Raw genomic sequence first — 24,458 nt, 5'->3', positions numbered from 1 at the left:
AAGGCCGTATATTATCACCCTACTTATTTAATGTATATGTAGAGTACATCATAGGAAATGCTAGTCTGGATGAGTCACAAGCTGGAATCAAGATTGCTGGGAGAAATATGAACAACCTCAATGATGATACCATCATTATATACCATACCATATGCAGATGATACCACCCTAATGACAGAGAGCGAAGAGGAACTAAAGAGCCTCTTGATGAAGGTGAAAGAGGAAAGTGAAAAAGCTGGCTTAAAACGCAACATTCAAAAAACGAAGATCATGGCATCCAGTCTCATCACTTCATGGCAAATAGATGGGGAAACAATGGAAACAGTGGCAGATTTTATTTTCCTGGGCTCCAAAATCACTGCAGACAGTGACTGCAGCCATGAAATTAAAAGACGCTTAGAAGGAAATCTATGACAAACCTACACAGTGTATTAAAAAGCAGAGATATCACTTTGCTGACAAAGGTCCGTATAGTCAAAGCTATGGTTTTTCCAGTAATCATGTATGGATGCAAGAGTTGGACCATAAAGAAGGCTAAGCACAGAAGAACTGATGCTTTCTAACTGTGGTGCTGGAGAAGACTCTTGAGAGTCCCTTGGAGAGCAAGGAGATCAAACCAGTCAATCCTAAAGGAAATCAGTCCTGAATATTCACTGGAAGGACTGGTGCTGAAAGTCAAATACTTTGGCCACCTGATGCATAGGGCCAACTCACTGGAAACAACTCTGATGCTCGGAAAGATTGAGGGCAGGAGGAGAAGGGGGCGACAGAGGATAAGATGGTTGGATGGTATCACTGACTCAATGGACATGAGTCTGAGCAAACTCTGGGAGACAGTGAAGGACAGGGAAGTCTGGCATGCTGCAGTTTATAAGGTCGCATCATTCTAACAGTTCAGGATGTGGTCTCCACAGCACTAGAATCAGCACTAGACTGCAGAAACAAGGACAACCACACCTTGCAGATTTTTTTAGATGAATCCCAGTCCTTCTGATACCTTTCTTAATGTAACTATCACTCCACAGTGGGTGTGATCCTCATGTTTAAAAACACTTATTTCTGTACCACAGGACCTCCAAATGCAGCCAACTACTCCATCTGGGCGCTCAGCTGAAGAAACAACTGTCTGTTCCAACTTAGGGGTAAAACTAGCTCTACTGGACTTAGGAGAGAATGGCACCTTGGCTCCCCAATGTGGTACCAATAAGGGATTTTCAGGGATATTTTTTACTACACCCAATGTTTATTTATACAGCAACTCTAGAACCTAGTCTCCTTGTAACACGGCACTCTAACGAATATAGTGAAATATTTCAAAGAACAGGTTTTGACACTGGGCAGTTCAGTTCAGTTGCTCAGTCGTGTCCGACTCTCCGCGACCCCATGAATCACAGCACGCCAGGCCTCCCTGTCCGTCACCAACTCCCGGAGTTCACTCAAACTCATGTCCATTGAGTCGGTGATGCCATCCAGCCATCTCATTCTCTGTCGTCCCCTTCTCCTCCCGCCCCCAACCTTTCCCAGCATCAGGGTCTTTTCCAGTGAGTCAACTCGTCGCATGAGGTGGCCAAAGTATTGCAGTTTCAGCTTTATCATCAGTCCTTCCAATGAACACCCAGGATTGATCTCCTTTAGAATGGACTGGTTGGATCTCCTTGCGGTACAAGGGACTCTCAAGAGTCTTCTCCAACACCACAGTTCAAAAGCATCAATTCTTCGGCAGCAAGCCTGGTTCAAATTCTGGCTCTGCCACTTACTAGTTATAAATGAAACTTTAGACCCATGACCTGACCTCTCTCAGTCAGTTACCTCATCTGCAGTTGGATATGATAGTTGGAGGAAGCATTACACACAAATACACAGCATAAAGATGAATTATCTACCATCTTTAAGAAAATTCTTTGTGCACAAGAGTTCTACCTCAGAAATTCTATATCATGCCTACCATATAATGCCTACCGATCTCCAGAGGCTATAAAGTGGACACCTCAACCTCCCTTAGCCTTGTTTATTCTCTTCTAGAATACCAGCCCACTTCATTATGGGACCATCTAAGATCACCCTCTTTTGTGAGGAGATCTCCCTGTGCATAAATGATGTTTCTTCCTCAGCTGGACGATTGAAATGTTATACAAACCACCCTATTTCTTCCTGTCTTTAGAGTCAAACAGCCAACTCAGTTTTCCCACGGTTTCTCTCACACTGATGCACTCACCCTTTTTTGGGAATATGACTCCACCAGCATAGAACTCAGAGGTACTACACAACATGACAGTTGCAGACATGGGGTGAAGAAACAGCTCTTTATCCAAAGGAAACAATGGAGAAAAGGAAAGTAAAATTTTCTAAGTTGTTAACAAGGAGAAACAGGTATCACTTGTGCTTCTACCATATTTCTTTTGTATCAACTACAAATAGGAAACTGTAGTTGCTGCCAAGTAACTGTTCTCCAAATAGCAGTGGACTAGGCACTGACAGAAAATACAGGAGAATCACTTCCCCCTTCCAAAGCTGGTAATTTAACTGGAGACACAAAACAAATGGGCAATAGCAAAGTAAGCACTGAATATGTAATAATAAAGAATAAGGCAGAGATAAAAATAGTGTGTTTTAGACAAAGTAAAGGCCTCCTGAAGGAGGTGCCTAATGATTAAGCAGATGAAGGTGGAAGGGCATTTTAGACCAAAAATCAAAAACCAGGCCAGAGTAGTCTAGAGACACAGAAAAGTGAAGAAACAGACAGAGTATAAAGATTTAGAAAATATACAAGCAACAGAACAAGAAATACAATATCTGCATTAGGGATTAGCTTTATATCCTCCTTAAAAGCGGGGCGGGGGGGGCTTCAAAAAGTCATACCCCCGAAGTCTCCCACTGGCATAATCTGACAGAGGCATCACTTACCCGGATAAGGGAAGCCTGATGCCGAGGGGGTTTGGCTCCTGGGCCTCCTGATGAGGGTCCCTCAGGCTGGACAAGGGGCTGTCTAGCTTCATAAGGAGCTGAAACGGCAGGAGGGAAAGTCAGCATGGTTCACAAAGATTCCACCCAAAACTGATGAATTCACATTCAAACTACTATACTGTCTGCTCTTTGGGGAAGAATTAGTAATCAGTTTATACACAAAGGGTCACCTAAGACAAACAAGGGCTTCCCTCATAGCTCAGTAAGTAAAGAATCTGCCTGCAATGCAGGAGACCCTGGTTCAATTTCTGGGTCAGGAAGATCTGCAGGAGAAGGGATAGGCTACCCACTCCAGTATTCGTGGACTTCCCTCGTGACTCAGCTGGTAAAGAATCCGCCTGCAATGTGGGAGACCGGGGTTCGATCCCTGGGTTGGGAAAATCCCCTGGAGAAGGGAAAGGCTACCCACTCCAGTATTCTGGCCTGGAGAATTCCATGGACTGAGTCCATGGGGTCGCAAAGAGTCAGACACAACTGAGTGACTTTCACTTTTACTTTCTTTCACTTAAGACAACAAACCTTGGTGCCCCTGGGTACAATTTAACTGAACCATCTAAAGACAGTCAACCAAGTCATAATAAAGCAGGGAGATATTTACATCAAGTTAAGATTAGCAATAAATTGGAAAGGTGGAATGGTGTAAACCTAAACTGGGATAGAAAATAATGAGAGTAGTTAGAAAAGTGCCATGTTTTAAGTGTTCAACTTCTAAATATAAGGTAAATTCTATATATACCCTGCTATTTAGAATGCTTCCACTCACCATCCACACTCCCAAGAAGCAAGAAAGTGAGTATGAATTTTGAACATTAAGAATCCACATTATCATTTTGCTTACTTTTGAAAAATAAATGCCACTATCTTCTTTTCCTTATGGAAAGAATGTAAAACCAAATAGAGAAAAATACAAAAAGGAATAAATGTATTTTATATGTATTACTTTATCATTCAATAACCAAACTAAAAATAATTTTGCTACCTTTAAGAAAAGTTTTTAAGTCACAAAAATGAATGCATATTTTTCATTCCTTTTATTTCCAGAACACTTAATAACAACCTTGCCAATATGATACAAAAACAGTTAAACGTAACTAGGCAGTATTTGGCTCCAACAGAAAGGGAAATTATCACTCAAGATGAAACCATTTCTGATCTCTGTAGGTTAACAGTTCAGGTTTTTGGAAGTATATAAATAAGTAAAAGGCTTTCTTTCTATAGCTTCCTTATACATCAAATTAGGTAGAGACAGAAGAGCAGCCTGTTGTGGCATCACCTTTAGCAGAGTTTGAACTTTTTAAAATAAAGAAGGTATAACAACAGCACATCAAGAACAACAAGCCACTCTTGAGCTCACATCTGCTCTTTGTATTTCCTCCAAGGAAATGGAATACATTATTATACAATTATTATTAACACAATATTATAACATTAAATTACATTAAAACATCAAAATCACTGCCTGGAAAAACATGAAGTGGATTTTCTGATGCTGCTAAGAATAGATGAAAAACATAAAACCTGCAAAAGAAACATACATATAGAACTCATAGTCCAAATCTTAAAAAGTAAGTCTCAGATGGTAGGCAGGTGTTGTCCTCAAAGGATTTTTAAGATTATTCCATTTTGAAGGATCATCAAATTTAACTCCTACTGAAAGGTCTGAACCACAGCAAACTGTACCATGGCTGGGATACCAATGGTCATAAGCTTTCCCTGGGAAGCTGATACCATATGTCTCTGCCCCCCCTTAGAGGGAGGGAACTTCTACTGCTCAGGAAGAACACATGTAGGGGGAGGCTGGCTGGCCCCAGGGCTCCAATCCCTCACCAACAATGGCCTTCCTTCCCTTTAAAGAGACAGATGTATCTTATCAATAAGGCTTAAATGAACACTGAGCCACATGGTGGGTCATTTTTTGAGAGGCCTGGCCTAAATGGCAGATTTTCTCTTCATACTCCTGTGGGAAGCATGGGTTGGTCACAGCTGCCTGTGACTGGAAAGATGAGTGTCTAAAGCCTTCTGATCACAAATCTTAGACACATGCTCCTATCAGTTGGTACCAGGGCTGATATTCAGGTCACTATCGGTCTGACTCCTATCTCATTCCTCAACTGAAACTGAACTCAGGAGGTAAAAGATAGGTACTACTCATTGTCTCTACTCTTTCCCTCCCAAATAAAACCTGAAACATGCAACTCAATACAAAACAAATAATTCTTAGATCCCCTTATAAGAGGCTGAACAAGGAACTAGAAGCACCATCTTTCTCCAAGGGGAAGATTATAAAATGAACCTTAAAAGATTTCATCACTCTGAGATTCAGTGTCAAACTTGAACAGAGATCACAACTAACTGCCCAATAAAGACTCTCCATCTGCAGTCACCCAATGAATGATATCTAGAAGGTGACTTTCAAGAATACTTGTGCTTCAAAAACATAATGAGTAACATATTCTAGAAACACAAAAGAAAATACAAGGGAACATCTTAGAACCTACAATGTGCCAGGAATTGTGCTAGGAATAGACGTTTATATAATATTACTCATTTCATCCACAGAGCAAAATTCTAAGGCAGACTTTATTTCATTTCACAGATAAGGGAAATTGAGGCTCAGAAAAGCAAAATACCCATAGTCATACAGGCTGGAAATGGAAAGAAATGATAAATGTAGGCCTACCAAGTCTACCTTTAGGCCCAGGAGACTGACATCATAGCCCATGCTCTTAAGTGAGAAGATACCTAGAACTGATACATAAGAATAAGATGCATAAGAAAAAGTAGAACAGACAGTGATTTTAAAATAAGACTTTAGACAGCAGAAGAAGCAGGTTTAAAGAGTCAAAAGTAGTTACCTCTGCATAGAAAAAATATACCTCAGCATAGCAAAGCCCATATATGACAAACACACAGCTAACATCAAACTTAATGGTAAAAAGTTGGAAGCATTTCCTCTAACATCAGGAACAAGACAAGGATGTCCACTCTCACCACTTTCATTCAATGTACTTTTGGAAGTCCTGGCCATAGCAATCAGGTAATAAAAAGAAATAAAAAGAATCCAAATTGGAAAGGAAGAAGAACTGCCACTGTTTGCAGATGATGTGCTACTACACACAGAAAATTCTAAAGATGGCACCAGAAAACTATTAGAACACATCAATTAATTTGGTAAAGTAGCAGGATTCAACACTAATATGCAGAAATCTGCTGTATGTCTATACACTAACAATGAAGTATCAGAAAGAGAAATTAAGGAAACAACCCCACTCGCCATCACATCAGAAAACAATAAAATACCTAGGAATAAACCTAGCTATATGGAAGCAAAAGACCTGTACTCAGAAAATTATAAGACACTAATGAAAGAAACTGAAGATGATACAAATGGAAATATATACCATGTTCTTATACTGGAAAAATCAATGCTGTTAAAATGACCATACTACCCAAGGCAATCTAGAAATTGAATGCAATCCCTATCAAATTACCAATGGATTTTTCACAGAACCAGAACAAAAAAATTAAATTTGTATAAAAACAAAAAAAGATCCCAAACAGCCAAAAACAATAATGAGAAAATTAGAATGGAGCTGGTAGAATCACACTTCCTCACTTCAGACTATACTACAAAGCTACAGTCATCAAAACAGTATGGTACTGGCACAAAGACAGACACACAGATCAATGGAACAGGATAGAAAACTCAGAAATAAACCCATGCACTTATGGTCAATTAATCTACAACAAAGGAGGCAAGAGTATACAATGAAGAAAAGACCGTCTCTTCAATAAGCGATCCTGGGGAAAGTAGACAGCTACATGTAAAAGAATGAAATTACAATATTCTCTAATACCATATACAAAAGAACTCAAAATGGATTCCAGGCCAAAATTTAAGACCAGATACTGTAAAACTTTCAGGGGAAAATATAGGCAGGACACTCTGACATAAATCACAACAATATTTTTTTGGATCCATCTCCTACAGTAGTGGAAACAAAAAGAAAAATTTTTAAATAAGACCTGGGACTTCCCTGGAGGTCCAGTGGCTAGGACTCTGTGCTCCCAGTGCAGGGGAGCCAGGTTCAATCCCTGGTCACGGAACTAGGTTCCACATGCATGCTGCAATTAAGACCCAATCAAGACAAGAAACAATTTTTTTTAAAGGCCTTATTTTTTAAAATGGGACCTAATTAAACTCAGAAGTTTTTATACAACGAATGAAACAATAACATATACATACTACTAAATACAAAATAGATAAACAAGGACCTACTGTATAGCACAGGGAACTATATTCAATATCTTGTGATAACCTATAATGGAAAAGAATCTGAAAAAGGACACACACACACACATATATACGTATCACTTTGCTGAACACTGAAACATTGAAAATCAACTGTACTTTAAAAATTAAATTAAAAAAAGAAAGAAAGAAAGGTAGTTGCCTCTAGAAACCAGAAACAGGTTGAGTGGGAAGGAGAAGTATTACTGAAGAGACAGTGGCAAAGGAACTTCAGACTTTACACAACCTGTGGAAGCTCTTTGTTCAGGACCTGGCCACCAGGGTTAAAAAGGTAATAAAATAATACCAGGGTGGATATTCGGAGAAGGCAATGGCAAGCCACTCCAGTACTCTTGCCTAGAAAATCCCATGGATGGAGGAGCCTGGTAGGCTGCAGTCTGTGGGATTGCTAAGGATCGGACATGACTGAGCGACTTCACTTTCACACATTGGAGAAGGAAATGGCAACCCACTCCAGTGTTCTTGCCTGGAGAATCCCAGGGACGGGGGAGCCTGGTGGGCTTCCATCTAAGGGGTCACACAGAGTTGGACACAACTGAAGTGACTTAGCAGTAGCAGCAGCAAACATTATTTTTAAAAATATAGATAGCAACTTCTGCCTCTGAGGGTTGTGGTAAGTAGAAAACAGTGCACACAAAGAACTCAGAACAATGCATGGCACTTAAGTCTTATCCAGTGAGCATCAGCTATATCTACTACATCCAGCAAAGGAGATGAGCAGGCAACCAGGAGAGAGGCAGAAGAAGGGCTCTGAATCACAGACTGTCCAAAGATGCTGAGACTGATTCAAAATGTACACATATGCCCAATTAGCCAGAAATCATGGCAGAATCTTGGTCAGAAAAACAACCCTAGAAAAATGTATTCCTAGAAAATTGTCCGAGCAGCAAAACTCATTTCTGAAAATGCATAAATTCAAGTTTAGGGATCATGATGTAGGAGAAAAACCAGGAAGGGGTAACAGAAACTTAGAAAACAATGTTTCAAGAATAAAAGAGTGCCCACAAGAAAATGTCACTTCACATGTAACAGAATAGCTAAGATTAAAAACACTGAAGAAAGAAACCAGAGTACCAACTGCTGGCAAGGAACACTGAACTCTTACACACTGCCTATGGGAGTATGCAGTCACTTGGTGAAACTCTTCAGCAGTTTCTTATACCTACCCTAAGATGCATCAGTTCCACTCCCAGGTGCCAGAGAAATGACATATATCACAAAAAGACTCATAAACAAGTGTTCACAGCATCCTTATTCATAACAGCCAAATGCTGGAAATAACCTAAATATTCATCAACAGAAGAATGGATCATCACTTCATGATAAATTCATACAGTGGAACAACAATGAGTAATATATTAACAGGAACAAACTGCTGAGACACATAACATGAAGAATCTCAACCACTGTGCTGAGGAAAAGACACCCGAGAGTACGGTCATTCACTATGATTCCATTTATATGAGTTTCTAGAAGAAGCAAAACTAATCTACAGTGATAAAAATCAGCACTATGTTTGCATGGGGGAGGCAGGGAGCAGAGAGAAAGTGACTGGAAAGGGGCATCTCTGAGGTGGCAGAAATATTGGTTTTAATGTCAGGCAGACTTTTTATTGAAGTATACAGTTGATTTACAATATACTTCTAGCATAGTGATTACACTATTTTTATAGATTATATTCCATTTAAAGTTATTTTAAAATAATTACTATATCTCCCTGTGCTGCCTAATGTATCCTTGCAGCTTATGTATTTTATACATAGTAGTTTGTACCTCTTAAATGAACCATTTTTTCTTTTGGCTGAACTGGGTCTTCATTGCTTTTGCATGGGCTACTCTCTTCATTGCAGTGCTCAGGCTCAGTAATTGTGGTACCTGGGTTTAGTTCCTCCATGGCATATGGAATCTTCCTGGACCAAGGATCAAACTCACGTTCCCTGCATTGGCAGTAGATTCTTATCTACTGTGCCACCAGGGAAATCCAAGTAGTTTGTACCTATTAATCGCCTACTCCCTCCACTTTCAGCCACTAGGTTTGTTTTCTGTATCTGTGAGTAGGTTTCTGCTTTATTAAATTTATTCACCTATTTTATTTTTTGGATTTTACATATAAGTGATAGCATTTCTCTTTCTCGGCCTTATTTCACTAAGGATAATACCCTTTAGATCCATCCACGTTGTTACAAATGGTAAAATTTCATTCTTTTTTATGACTCAATATTCCATTGTGTATATGTATGTACGTGTATCTTCTTTCTTCATTCATCTGTTGATAGACACTTAGGTTGCTTCTGTATGTTGGCTATTGTAAATAATACTGCTCAGTACACTGGGGTGCATGCAGTTTTAAAAATGTGTGTCTTTATTTTTTCCAGCAGTAGAACTGCTGGATCACATGGTAAGAAAATATTTTATCCATGATAAAAGTGATAGATACATGGGTATATCCATTTGTTAAAACTCAAACTGAAGATTTTAAATGTGTGCATTTTATCACATATAAATTTTACCTCAGTATTTTTAAAAAGGCTAAGAAAGAATGAAAGCATGGACAACTTTGACACAAGCTGCTAAAAGTCAACAAACAACAAAGAAGAGAAGCAGGTTGTTTCCTTGACACTAGGGGAATGAAAGCCCAATTTGAATGGAATGAGGAGAAAATGGAGTATGAAGGAGAGAAAGCTGGTACAGACAGGTTTTTTAAGGAATAACAACCAAAAAAAGACAGGGTAGAACCTGGTGACTCAGTAGAACAAAAATGACTCACCTTTGAATTAAAAAGCAAAAACTAGGCACCATGCTAGGCACTGGACTCCAACTTCCAAAACTAGATGAAATTAAGAAAAAAATCCACTTCTAAAAACAGGGAAATGCGGCAGGAGAGACTATAAGAGGAAAATGAAGAATTCTCAATCCCATTTCATTTCAGACACCAATGGCACACTCAAGTTCCAGGGGAGTGATTTTTCATTCCCATTCCCTTACGCTCATGTTCTTGCTTATCCTCACACAGCCCTATAGGATACTATTACTCTGTTACAAAAGAAGAGAGGAAAATCATGGTTCAGAGTAATAAGTAGCTTGCCCAAAGTCACATAACTAGTCACATAAACCCTCATCTTCTGATTCCAATCAAAAGATTTTCCCAGGACTTCCCTGGTGATGCAGTGGATAGGAATCTGCCTGCTAATGCAAGGGATATGTGTTTGATCCCTGGTCCAGGAAGATTCCACATGCCACAGGGCAACTAAGCCCATGAGCCACAACTACTGAGCCTGAGAGCTGCAACTACTGAAGCTCATGTGCCTAGACCCTGTACTCTACAACAAGAGAAGCCACCACAATGCGAAGCCCGGTACCACAACAAAGAGTAGTCTCCGCTTGCTGCAACTAGAGAAAGTCTGTGCAAAGCAACAAAGACCCAGCACAGCCAAAAATAAATAAAGAAAAATGAAAGAAAAAAAGATTTTCCCATCATGCCATACCTGCTTCTTTCAGCAAGATTATAGCCTCTCTTTAGTTCAGTTTAGCACACTTTTATCTGTGTCCCTCTAGAAGTCATCACTATTTTCAATGCAGCAAAAACCTGCAGAAATTGGGTCATTCTCAGTTACAGCTCACAGAATAAAAAGGGTGGGGGTTACAGATATCCAATTCTAGAATACCTATAAAGGTCATATCTTCAGCTAAGAGCCTGAACTCCACAAGGACAAGATGCTGCTGTGAATTTGTGGAGCTTTAAGCACTGCAGCCTAGGCAGCCAACTGTACAAGTCATTCTCAGAACCAACTAACGTATTTTACCACTAACATAGCCAACGTAATACAAATGTGAGCAAGCAAGCAAGGCCACAATTGGGTACTTCACACACCTCAACACAATGCTTCCCCTGGCATTTCTCTTATTATTTTTATTCTCAAGCACAAGAGCTAAATATTTTCACTTATGTGCTCAGTCTTGAAAGGCTGAATCAACTCTTCTGCAGAATTCTATTTTTTAAGTAGTTTCATGAGAGCAGGTATCATATAAATATGTTTGGTATGTTTGCAGAAAGGAATAAGAATTCCAAAACAATACAAATTCTTCATGTGTGATGTTTTTGTGTAATGAAATTTGTAAATGAAAGATTAAATCATCTAAATCATTATCTACAAGTCTAAAGATGAACTAGTTTGTAGGACAGAAAACAAGGCATTACTAATATAGATTTCATATTTTTTTAAACCTTGCTTGAGAGTATAAAATTAAATTGAGTCCAGTTTACAGAGCCAGAGATAAGTCAGGAGACTCAGAAACTGGTCGCATTGCTGACTGATAGAGGAAAGTGTCTCTAAGATACTGCCTGGGACATCTGGCCTCTTACCTGAATGCATCTGCTCTGTGCTGCTCCGCAGTTTGCTGTAGCCATGGCTCAAGGGCACCCTCTGGTAATGAGGCGGGGAAGAAGGAGGGGAGGCAAGAGGTGACATCGAGGGAGACTGTGTTTCCTGCTTCAAAGAACCAGAGCAGAGTTCAGAGGGAATCACTCAAGGAGCCTGGTGCTCTGAGCTGCAGTTATGAAGTAATGCAACTCTACTGCCAGTAAGTCAACTGCTTTAACAAATGAAGATGTTTTCTCAAAAACGCAGCTTGGTTAAAAAGCACTGTCTGAGGATTCAAAAGTCTCCCAGAGAACAGTCTCGCCAGAACTCAGTTACCTAAATTACTAAAACAAGCCTGACACACTTCCAGTTACCCCAATAATATTTTCCTTGGGAAAACAAAAAACAACTGATCACATGAAATAACATTCATACTCCATAATTTTGATCTCTTTGTGAATAAATTCAATTTTCATTCATTAATAAAGGCTCTTATTTCCTGGATCTACATTTATCAAGTCTTCCAACAATGTGGATATTTTTAAAATATTTTAAATGGAAATGCTAAATATTCTTGGAGCTGACTAGCCAAAGTAAAATGTCAACTTTTTCTATACTGAGAAACTCCAAAACAATTCATTATGGGTAAACTCCAACTAGCCTACTCCTAAACAGTAGGATGGCACCTTAATAAAGTACAAATATCAATTCAAATGTGAACTTTATGTAGGACCGTAGGCGAGACAAGCTATTATTACTTGGTTTTTTACTATTACTCGGCTACTGGGTTTCCTCTTTTTTTTAATGCTACTAATAGACTGGTAACAAGGAAACCATACTTTTTATCAGCATAGAGACTATATAGGTGTTCTTAGTCAAAAATAATAATAGTAATTTAATCTGCGATACCAATCAAGTACTCTTTTTCAAGTAAAAGAAGAATATTTGCTTTGAATTATAAGTTCACAACCACAGACTGGGTGGGCCTAGCATAAATCCAGACTGAAGTGAAAGGATGTGTCCTCAGTGACACAGTCAGGGGATGGGCCTGAAAAGTTCCCTGAGCATCAATCATCCTGGGATAGTGGGCCCTCATTCCTCTCCAAACACTGGTGGGAAAACATGCCAAAGAGTACTGGCTGAAGATTCTGATACAGGCATACCTCATTTCATTGTACTTCACAGCTATTACTTCTTTAAAAAACAAAATTTATGGCAACTCTGCATCAAGCAAGTCTACCAGCACCGCTTTTCCAATAGCATTTGCTCACTTCATGTCTCTGTGTCACATTTTGACAATTCTTAACAATATTTCAAACACTTTCATTATTATCATTTTTTATGGCAATATGTAACCAGTGAGGTTTGATGTTACTAGTACTTGCTAAGATGGTAAGCTATCAGTTTTTAGCAATAAAGCATTTTTTAAAATAAGATATATACATTATGGCTTTTTAGCCACAATGCTATTGCATACTTAATAGACTACAGTATAGTATAAATCTAACTTTTGTAAGCACTAGAAAGAAAACCAAAAACTCGTGTGACTACTGCAGTGGTCTGAAACTGAACCTGCACTGTCTCCAAGGTATGCCTATACTCCTTTTTATATAAATCCCTGAAGAATTAGTTTAAAATGTATGAGAATTAGGACATTATACAACAGAACATGCTACATGTCACTTAAATACGAAATTTCTGCAACAATACTTCAAATATCCAGCATTATTAGGGTGAACCATATACATTAGTTTTCCAACTTAATCCTTTAATAGTCATTGCATTTGAAAAACATTTTTATTGGTCTTTCTAAAACATGACAAATTTCTTTTCCATATAGAAGGTACTACGTTGAATACGATTTGACTTTTCTGTATAATTCAGTATCTTCATTGCCAGTACCTTGATGCCCTGAGTGCTTATTAACGTGTAAGTATATTTTACCTCTTATTGATAGACTCACTCATCTGGAATTTTACACTTTTCTTTCTACTCATCACTATCTGACTATTGCAATTAGTGGTCTAATTTTAAAAGCCTGTTCACCATATTCTTGTTCCTGAGTTGTATATGTAAAGGCAGCATTTCCCAAGATGGCCCTCCAAACATGCTCCCCAAGAAGGGATTCCCAGGTGAAAGAAGTTTAGAACATGCCAATCTTCAGCTCTCTTTATTGCAGGACTTGTCAGAGCCTTTATTGTGCTAATGTGCACCATGAATGTCTAAGACCGAGTATTTAGCCTTTCCCCCAAGAATAAGGCATGAAACGCGTTCTCCAACCACATTTAACCAGAGAAATCAGATTTTTTGGAAGAAAGCACTTATTAAAAACTCCTAGAAGTTACATTTCAAAGAACCCATTCGGAAATGGTGGTTAGATAAATCAAATAAGTGTGTTAAAGCAGTAGCCTTACTTGAGACACAATTCTACATTAAAGTAGGCTCTAAATGGCCCATAGATGGCTCATGGTAATTGCTATGCATCAGCCTCTTCTTCTTGCTACAAGGAAACTTTATAGGCACACTCCAAGCCTATAATTGTATCCCAGATGGTGCAATTCAAGGAACTGGAAGTTTGACAGCAGCTATGAGGCACTGCTCTGTGAGGGTTCATGGTCAGAAGCAAACAGACATGCCTGAGCAGACTATATACCTGTTTATCCTCATCGTCGATTCTTTTGAAGGTATTTTTTTCTGTGATTACATATGGAATCTGAACTTTAGTTCCATGCAGCTCAGCCGTGTTCCCAAACCGGATTTCAGCATCAGTCTTTGACATCATAAAGCGAGGCAGCGGCAGTTCTTTAGGAGCAGAATCAAAGAAGCTCAAGTGAGACTTTATTTGAAAACTGCAAAAAGAGGAACTCAATGACCAAAAGATGAGTCACTTTTAAGGAAAAATTCCAAAGCACTAAATATAGATTAAATCTGATTTCAACACAATAAAGACTCCTATAATAATGTCATGATAGAAAAATGCTACAGTTTAGCAAGGTATCTTGGCTCAACATTTTTAAATGCTGTCCAATCATTCTAGAACAAATTCAGGTTTTGGACAGATCTCCCATTTATTTTAGCCTTTAGTTTGGCACCAAGAAATGGGATGTGACATTGTAGAAATCAGTATCAAACGACAACAGTAGCAGGCAAAACTTATATTGTGTTTATTATATGCCAGATATTATATTGAGATCTGCAAATATTAACTCATCTAATCCTCACAACTCACTACAGTAAGATGATCACTACCCTTCTTTTACAGATGTGGAAACAGACCAGAAGGAGCTAAGATGACACAGTGTATCTGTAGCAGAGCTGGCTCTTCACAAGTCAGTGCTGCTGCCCTATAGAAAGGCCCCTCATTCCCAAGGCAAACTTACTGGATACAATACATTCTCATCCTATGTTATTGCTCAAGGAATTTTCACACACAATCTCCAGCTGTCTTTTTGTAACGGAATAAGGAAAATGGCATCAAGTTAGAGCAATCAATCCAACGTTCAGTCAAATTCTACTGTCAAAACCATTAGCCATACTCAATACCACAAAGAGCTTAAATGCAACAGTCTGGTGTATTTACTTACCTTTCAAATTTCTGACAAAACTATTCTGAAAACAGAAATGACACTTTGGCACACTTCAAGTTCTCAGCACAGCAAATCACACACAATAACACAGCACAAAGAACACCAAAAATGGGTATAATATTCTGGATTAGGCATAATGGTTTGCATCTGGATTCATTGTTTAGGATAATATTCATCAGTGTGCCTTTGCCTTCCCTTAGCTTGCTCTTCCAAAAACACAGCTGCACTTCCAATGATTGCTGCTGTGTTACAGCCAGAAAACATCTTAGCAACAGCAAGCAGTATCTCAGTTCCCCAGGCAAAGAAGGCCCCTGGTTCTCTAATATCCACATCATGTTTATTTTTAGTTGCTATGTCCACATTCAATTCAAAGAAGTAGAAATATGACAAATCCCTGCGTGATCAATCAGCCAAGAGCCCAAGAGACATGAATAGAATAACCAATCTGGAAAATTAAACCATGACTTTCCCCTAAAGAGAGAATGGTCACCATTTTTAATATTTTATTATTTCCTAAACCTGGCAGCTCTTCAGCACTCAAGGCAGGACTGGACTTCAAAAGAAAGAAGGCAAGAGAAAAGAAAGTCTAGATTCTCAGTAAATCAAATATGAGCTAATCCTATGGTTCTCTTCTCAGAAAGGTATTTATTACAGCTCAGTCTGCAAAAAGGATCTTAAAAAATTGAACAAGATCACATAAAATAACTTGTACTCTAATCTGCCCACAAGAGGATGACGCTACTTACAAGCCCTATCTGAAAAGAGAAGAAAAAGAAAGGAAATGTTCAGCATTTGTAAGCTCCCTGACCAGTGTTTCACTGGTATTTAACAGATAACTCCAGGAACAATGGAACACAAACCTGGTTGGTGAATATCAACTATTACACTAGGGCCGCCAGCTGTCCTTTAGGACACTGTCATATCACAAATTCTCCTTCCCTGGCTATGGCATTTCTCCAGAATTGTTCACCTGGGAAAAAAATCTCCCTCCCTCAGATAGCAAAAGACAAAATACAGCTGAATTTCTCTCATACTTTCTTTGTTTACAAGGCTTTAAACAACTTTTACTTAACAGAATTTTATTGAAAACTAATGAAGGTGCTATTTTTCTTAAGGTGGTGCAAGCTTTTTCTTATGCTACGAGCTTTTTAAAAGTGAAAAGCAAAACTATAGTTTGTCAACATTCACTCTAAATGTTGTTTCATAGTCATACGTACAGCAAATTTAATAGCAAAACTTTATTAGAAAATTAATCAAGAAAGTACCTACTATCCAGTGATATATGTCAAGTAATCACAGGAGAAGATCTATCTGCAGTAATTGTTTAGAATCTTTTCTCCTAAACTGAATTAAATTAGCACACAAGAAGCAAATTAAGAGTTCAAATAAAATACTGACAGAGGCCAAGGACACAATGAGCACAGCAATCATTTGTCTCATAATGGTATCTTAGGTTGTATTCTTTGAACACAGAAATGCTTTATATATTAAATAGAAATGATTATTTTCCCTTCCACAAAGAAAATTATGTCTCTGCTTTTTTAAACATGTGACCTTCTAAGGGAAAAATCCTTTGTTTCTCCATGTTTTTTTTTGATGTCATATTAAGTTTATTTCTTTTTTTTAATATTTATTTAATTGGAGGCTAATTACTTTACATTATTGTATTGGTTTTGCCATACATTGACATGAATCTTCCCCGGGTGTACATGTGTTCCCCATCTTGAACCCCCCTCACACCTCGCTCCCTATCCCATCCCTCTGGTTCATCCCAGTGCACCAGCCCCAAGCATCCTGTATCACATGTGAAATGAATCACCAGTCCAGGTTCAATGCATGTTTTTCCATGTTTGATGGAGTCATGAATACTAAAAATACATCAATCTCAATTCATTAGAAAAAACATAAGCAGCATAAATGCAGTAATAAAAGATTAATTACAAAGAGGCAGCTGCTGTGCACTGTCCTCAAAAGACCCTGATGCTGGGAAAGATTGGGGGCGGGAGGAGAAGGGGACGACAGAGGTTGAGATGGCTGGATGGCATCACCGACTCAATGGACATGAGTTTGAGTGAACTCCGGGAGTTGGTGATGGAGAAGGAGGCCTGGCGTGCTGCAGTCCATGGGGTCGCAGAGTTGGACACGACTGAGCAACTGAACTGAACTGAGAAATATAATCACAGCCATGTGTATCATTGTAAATTGTATAGTAGCTACATTAACAAAAAAAAAATGTTAAGTGAAGAAGCCAGTGAAAAAATACAAATACTGCATGGTTTCACTTACATGATGGATCAATCGTCAAACTCATGGAAACAGAAGGTAGAATGGTGGATGCCAGAGGCTAGAGGGAAGGGGACTGGGGAGTTGTTTAATGGGGATGAAGTTTCCACCTTGCAATGTAGGCAGATTGGTTGCACAACAATGTGGATACACTTAACACTACTGAACTGTATACTTAAAAATGGTTAAGATGATTTTATATTACGTATATTTTGTCACAACTAAAATGTTTCAACTTAAAAAAATTTAAAAAAACAGAGGTGAAATTAATTTAGTAAATTTTATGCCAGCAAATTTGGAAAACTCAGCAGTGGCCACAGGACTGGAAAAGGTCAGTCTTCATTCCAATCCCAAAGAAAAGCAATACCAAAGAATGCTCAAACTACTGCACAATTGCACTCATCTCACACGCTAGTAAAGTCATGCTCAAAATTCTCCAAGCCAGGCTTCAGCAACATGTGAACCGTGAACTTCCAGATGTTCAAGCAGGTTTTAGAAAAGGCAGAGGCACCAGAGATCAAATTGCCAACATCCGCTGGATCATGGAGAAAGCAAGAGAGTTCCAGAAAAACATCTATTTCTGCTTCATTGACTATGCCAAAGCCTTTGACTGTGCGGATCACAATAAACTGTGGAACATTCTGAAAGAGATGGGAATCCCAGACCACCTGACCTGCCTCTTGAGAAACCTGTATGCAGGTCAGGAAGCAACAGTCAGAACTGTACATGGAACAACAGACTGGTTCCAAATAGGAAAAGGAGTACGTCAAGGCTGTATATTGTCACCTTGCTTATTTAACTTACATGCAGAGTACATCATGAGGAATGCTGGGCTGGAAGAAGCACAAGCTGGAATCAAGATTGCCGGGAGAAATATCAATAACCTCAGATATGCAGATGACACCACCCTTATGGCAGAAAGTGAAGAGGAACTGAAAAGCCTCTTGATGAAAGTGAAAGAGGAGAGTGAAAAGGTTGGCTTGAAGCTCAACATTCAGAAAACAAAGATCATGGCATCTGGAGATGGGAAAACAGTGGAAACAGTGTCAGACTTTATTTTTTGGGGCTCTAAAATCACTGCGGATGCTGACTGCAGCCATGAAATTAAAAGACGCTTACTCCTTGGAAGGAAAGTTATGACCAACCTAGACAGCATATTAAAAAGCAGAGACATTACTTTGCCAACAAAGGTCCGTCTAGCCAAGGCTATGGTTTTTCCCGTGGTCATGTAGGGATGTGAGAGTTGGACTGTGAAGAAAGCTGATCACCGAAGAATTGATGCTTTTGAACTGTGGTGCTGGAGAAGACTCTTGAGAGTCCCTTGGACTGCAAGGAGATCCAACCAGTCCATTCTAAAGGAGATCAGTCCTGGGTGTTCATTGGAAGGACTGATGCTAAAGCTGAAACTGCAATACTTTGGCCACCTCATGCGACGAGTTGACTCATTGGAAAAGACTCTGATGCTGGGAGGGATTGGGGGTGGGAGGAGATGGGGACGACAGAGAATGAGATGGCTGGATGGCATCACTGACTCGATGGACATGAGTTTGAGTGAAGTCCGGGAGTTGGTGATGGACAGGGAGGCCTGGCGTGCTGTGATTCATGGGGTCGCAAAGAGTCAGACACGGCTGAGCGACTGAACTGAACTGAACCCAATATTATCAATGACAGCATGTAAACAAGATAAAAATTAATATAACAGTTTACATTCTCTTTTCAGACTAATGCTTTAAACCTCATGTGCGCTTATCTGTACCATAGACCTCAATTCAGATACACCACGTTTCAGGCACTCAGGAGCTGCATAGTATGGCTACTGGCTGCCCTACTGGAAAAGCACAGTTTGGCTGATGGTTGCTAGGAAGTAATATGGACCACTATGGCCAGAGATCTAGATTTTACTAAGAAATACTATAATGTTAAAAGTCAACAAATAATTGATTTCTTCTTAAATTATGTAAGGAGTATTTTGTATGGAGGGATGATGATGATGGACACAGAGCTTAAGTATTTGAAGACTTTTAAAAATTAGAACAGTGTGGAAATTCCTTAAAAAACTGCAAATATAACTGCCATACAACCCAGCAATCCCACTCCTGGGCATACACACCGAGGAAACCAGAATTGAAAGAGACACATGTACTCCAATGTTCATCGCAGCACTGTTTATAATAGCCAGGACATGGAAGCAACCTAGATGTCCATCTGCAGACAAATGGATAAGAAAGCTGTGGTACATATACACAATGGAGTATTACTCAGCAATGAAAAAGAATACATTTGAATCAGTTCTAATGGGGTGGATGAAACTGGAGCCTATTACACAGAGTGAAGTAAGCCAGAAAGAAAAATATCAATACAGTATACTAACGCATATATATGGAATTTAGAAAGATGATGACAATAACCCTGTATACGAGATAGCAAAAGAGACACAGATGTATAGGACAGTCTTTTGGACTCTGTGGGAGAGGGCGAAGGTGGAACTATTTGGGAGAATGGCATTGAAACATGTATATTATCATATGTGAAACAAATTGCCAGTCCAGGTTTGATGCATGATACAAGATGCTCGGGGCTGGTGTACTGGGATGAATCAGACGGATGGCATGGGGAGGGAGGTTCAAGATGGGGGACACATGTACACCCAGGGCAGATTCATGTCAATGTATGGCAAAACCAATACAATAATGAAAAAATAAAATAAAATGTCTAAAAATAAATTTATAAAAATTTATTTATTTTTGGCCGTGCTGGATCTTCATTGCTGCAGGCTTTTCTCTAGTTGAGGCAGGGTTTCTCACTGCAGTGGATTCTCATGTGGCAGAGCACAGATTCTAGGGGCACAGGCTTCAGCTGTTGCGGCTCACAGACTCTAGAGCACAGGCTCAGTAGTTGTGGTGCACAGGCTTAGCTGCTCCACAGCATGTGGGATCTTCCCAGACCAGGGATCAATTCTGTGTCTCCTGCGTTGGCAGGCAGATTCTTTACCACTGAGCTACCAGGAAGCCTCATTTGAAGACTTTTAACAAATGTATATATAACCTCATAACAAATACCCAAATTGCTTTCATATCCCTTTCTAGTTAATCACCTCCCCTTGTCCCACTGAGCAATATATTCTAATTTCTAAATCCACAGATTGCCTTTGCCACTATAGAACTTCACATAATGGAATCATACAATATTAATCTTTGTGACTAGCTTTTCTGATAACACTTTTTGATAATCATCCAATGTACAACATAATCATCTAAAGACATTTCATTCTTTTTCACTACTATGGAGTAATCCAATTTTATGAATATACTAAAATTTTTTAAATCCAGTCTCTGTGATGAACATTTGGGTTGTTTTCAATTTGGAGTCATTATGAATATAGCTGCTGTGCACAGTCTCATAAATTACTTTTGACAGACATGAATTCATCAATTTTGGGATATATCTATGAGCCACATTCAACCTGCTGTCTATTTCCATATAGCTCATGAGTACTATATAGTAGTAGTATAAGTATAAACTATTATGTACAAAATAAGCTACAAGCATGTATTATACAACACAGGGAACATAGCCAATATTTTGTAAGTATAAATGGAGTATAATCTTTAAAACCTGTGTGTGAATCACTATATCATACACCTGTAACTTATATAATACTATACATCAAAGTATACTTCAGTTTTAAAAAATAGTATTTTCATTAAAAAACAATAGGTTTTACATTTTTGAATGCTTGGAAAACATCAAAAGAAAAATAATTCATGATATGAAAATTATGAAACACAAATTTCAATATCCATAAATAAAGTTTTACTGGAACACAGCCATGTTCTTTTGTTTACACATTCTGCTTTCCCAGTTTAAGAACAGAGTTGGATATTTGCAATAAAAGCCATAGAGCTCACAAAGCCTAAAATATCCAATACCTAGCCCTTTATAGGAAAAGTTTGCTGACGCCTATCCTATACAATACAGTGCTTAAAGTAAAACACAGTCTTACTAAACCAATAAAGTTTCATTTAATGGAAAAATAGTTTATGTTACGTGAGCTTTTAATTTAAATTTTAAGTAATTTAGATTGTTGATTTAATTAAAATTCAATTTCTCACTGGCACTAGACACATTTTAAATGCTCTATAGCCAGTTTCACAGGACTAGTGACTACCATATGAGATAGCACAGTTTAAATGCCTGGCCAAAGGATTACCCAATTTTATGCTCACAAAAACACTACAAACCAGCTACTACTGGACACCTGCTCCAGTATGAAAAATATAGAAAGTGTATTAAAAAGCAGAGACATAACTTTGCTGACAAAGGTTCGTATAGTCAAAGTTATGGTTTTTCCAATAGCCATGTATGGATGTGAGAATTGGACCATAAAGAAGGCTGAGCATCAAAGAACTGATGCTTTCGAATTGTGGTGTTAGAGAAGATTCTCGAGAGTCCCTTGTACTGCAAGGAGATCAAACTAGTCTGTCCTAAAGGAAATCAACCCTGAATATTCGCTGGAAGGACTGAGGCTGAAGCTGGAGCTCCAATACTTTGGTCACCTGATGCAAAGAGCCAACTCACTGGAAAAAGACTTTGATGCTGGGAAACACTGAGGGCAGGAGGACAAGTGGGCAGCAGAGGATGAGATGGTTAGATAGCATCACTGACTCAATGGACATGAATTTGAGCAAACTACAGGAGATAATGAAGGACAGGGGAGCCTGCCGTGCTCTAGTGACTGAACAAACTCTCGAGTATTTCAAGGGTCAGTTGTAATTGTTATCCTTTATAATCCTACATCTTTGTACACATTTAAAACATTACTCCAAAGTAGAGACACAGATTTACAGAACAAACATATGGATACCAAGGGGGAAAAGAGGATGGGATAAAATGGGAGATTGGTATTGACATACATATCCTACTATGTATAATGTATGTGCCCCGACCAGTAATGATGAAGAAGCTAAGTTGAACAGTTCTATGAAGACCTACAAGACCTTCTAGAACTAACACTCAAAAAAGATGTCCTTTTCATTATAGGGGACTGGAATGCAAGAGTAGGAAGTCAAAAAATACCTGGAGTAACAGGCAAATTTGGCTTTGGAGTACAGAATGAAGCAGGGCAAAGGCTAATAGAGTTTTGCACACTGGTCATAGCAAATGCCCTCTTTCAACAGCAAAAGAGAAGGCCCTACACATGGACATCACCAGATGGTAAACAGCAAATATCAGATTGATTATATTCTTTGCAGCCAAAGATGGAGAAACTCTATACAGTCAGCAAAAACAAGACCAGGAGCTGACTGTGGCACAGACCATGAACTCAGTTCAGTTCAGTTGCTCAGTCGTGTCCGACTCTCCGCGACCCCATGAATCACAGCATGCCAGGCCTCCCTGTCCATCACCAACTCCCGGAGTTCACTCAAACTCATGTCCACAGAGTCGGTGATGCCATCCAGCCATCTCATTCTCTGTCGTCCCCTTCTCCTCCCGCCCCCAGCCTTTCCCAGCATCAGAGTCTTTTCCAGTGAGTCAACTCGTCGCATGAGGTGGCCAAAGTATTGCAGTTTCAGCTTTAGCATCAGTCCTTCCAATGAACACCCAGGATTGATCTCCTTTAGAATGGACTGGTTGGATCTCCTTATCGCCAAATTCAGACTTAAATTGAAGAAAGTAGGGAAAACCACTAGACCATTCAGGTATGACCTAAATCAAATCTCTTATGATTATATAATGGAAGTGACATATAGATTCAAGGGATTAGATCTGATAGAGTACCTGAAGAACTATGGATGGAGATCTGTGACACTGTACAAGAGGCAGGGACCAAGATCATCCCCAAGGAAAAGAAATGCAAAAAGGCAAAATGGTTGTTTGAGGAGGCCTTACAAAGAGCTGTGAACAGAAGAGCAGCCAAAGGCAAAGGAGAAAAGGAAAGATATACCCATTTGAATGCAGAGTTCCAAAGAATAGCAAGGAGAGATAAGAAAGCCTTCCTCAGTGATCAATGCAAAGAAATAGAGGAAAACAATAGAATAGGAAAGACAAGATATCTCTTCAAGAAAATTAGAGATTCCAAGGGAACATTTCATGGAAAGATGGGCTCGATAAAGAACAACAATGATATGGACCTAAAAGAAGCATAAGACATTAAGAGGTGGCAAGAATACACAGAAGAACTGTACAAAAAAGATCTTCATGACCCAGATAATCACGATAGTGTAATCACCAACCTAGAGCCAGACATCCTGGAATGCGAAGTGAAGTGGGCCTTAGGAAGCATCACTACAAACAAACCTAGTGGAGGTGATGGAATTCCAGTTGAGCTATTTCAAATCTTGAAAGATGATGCTGTGAAAGTGCTGCACTCAATATGCCAGCAAATTTGGAAAACTCAGCAGTGGCCACAGGACTGGAAAAGGTCAGTCTTCATTCCAATGCCCAAAAAAGGCAATGCCAAAAATGCACAAACTACTGCATAACTGCACTCATCTCACACACTAGTAAAGTAATGCTCAAAATTCTCCAAGCCAGGCTTTAACGTGACCATGAACTTCCAGATGTTCAAGCTGGATTTAGAAAAGGCAGAGGAACCAGAGATCAAATTGCCAATATCTGCTGGATCATCAAAAAAAGCAAGACAGTTCCAGAAAAACATCTACTTCTGCTTTATTGACTATGCCAAAGCCTTTGACTGTGTAGATCACAATAACCTGTGGAAAATTCTGAAAGAGATGGGAATACCAGACCACCTGACCTGCCTCTTGTGAAATCTGTACACAGGTCAGGAAGCAACAGTTAGAACTGGACATGGAACAACAGACTGGCTCCAAATAGGGAAAGGAGTACATCAAGGCTGTATACTGTCACCCTGCTTATTTAACTTATATGCAGAGTACATCATGAGGAACGCTGGACTGGATGAAGCACAAGCTGGAATCAAGATTGCTG

General features: G+C 39.1%; 1 protein-coding gene across 7 annotated transcripts in view; it reads right to left on the bottom strand.

Annotated features, from left to right (window-relative positions):
* Positions 1-24,458, bottom strand: part of REPS2 (RALBP1 associated Eps domain containing 2) — a 257,054-nt gene that overhangs the window by 156,220 nt on the left and 76,376 nt on the right. For 6 of the 7 annotated variants that reach the window (XM_055393986.1, XM_088834233.1, XM_088834234.1 and 3 more), the window contains exons 3-5: positions 14,291-14,439; positions 11,640-11,766; positions 2,905-3,002 (exon numbers count right to left, since the gene is read on the bottom strand). In XM_055393986.1, coding sequence (XP_055249961.1) covers positions 2,905-3,002; positions 11,640-11,766; positions 14,291-14,439 — 374 coding nt within the window. The remainder of the gene's footprint in view (positions 1-2,904; positions 3,003-11,639; positions 11,767-14,290; positions 14,440-24,458) is intronic. The other variant, XM_055393987.1, reaches the window with a different exon arrangement.

Source organism: Moschus berezovskii, chromosome X (assembly GCF_049115385.1).
Source record: "Moschus berezovskii isolate FMDL1 chromosome X, NW_MosBer_1.0, whole genome shotgun sequence".
NCBI lineage: Eukaryota > Metazoa > Chordata > Mammalia > Artiodactyla > Moschidae > Moschus > Moschus berezovskii.
This window is presented reverse-complemented; position numbering and strand designations above follow the sequence as displayed.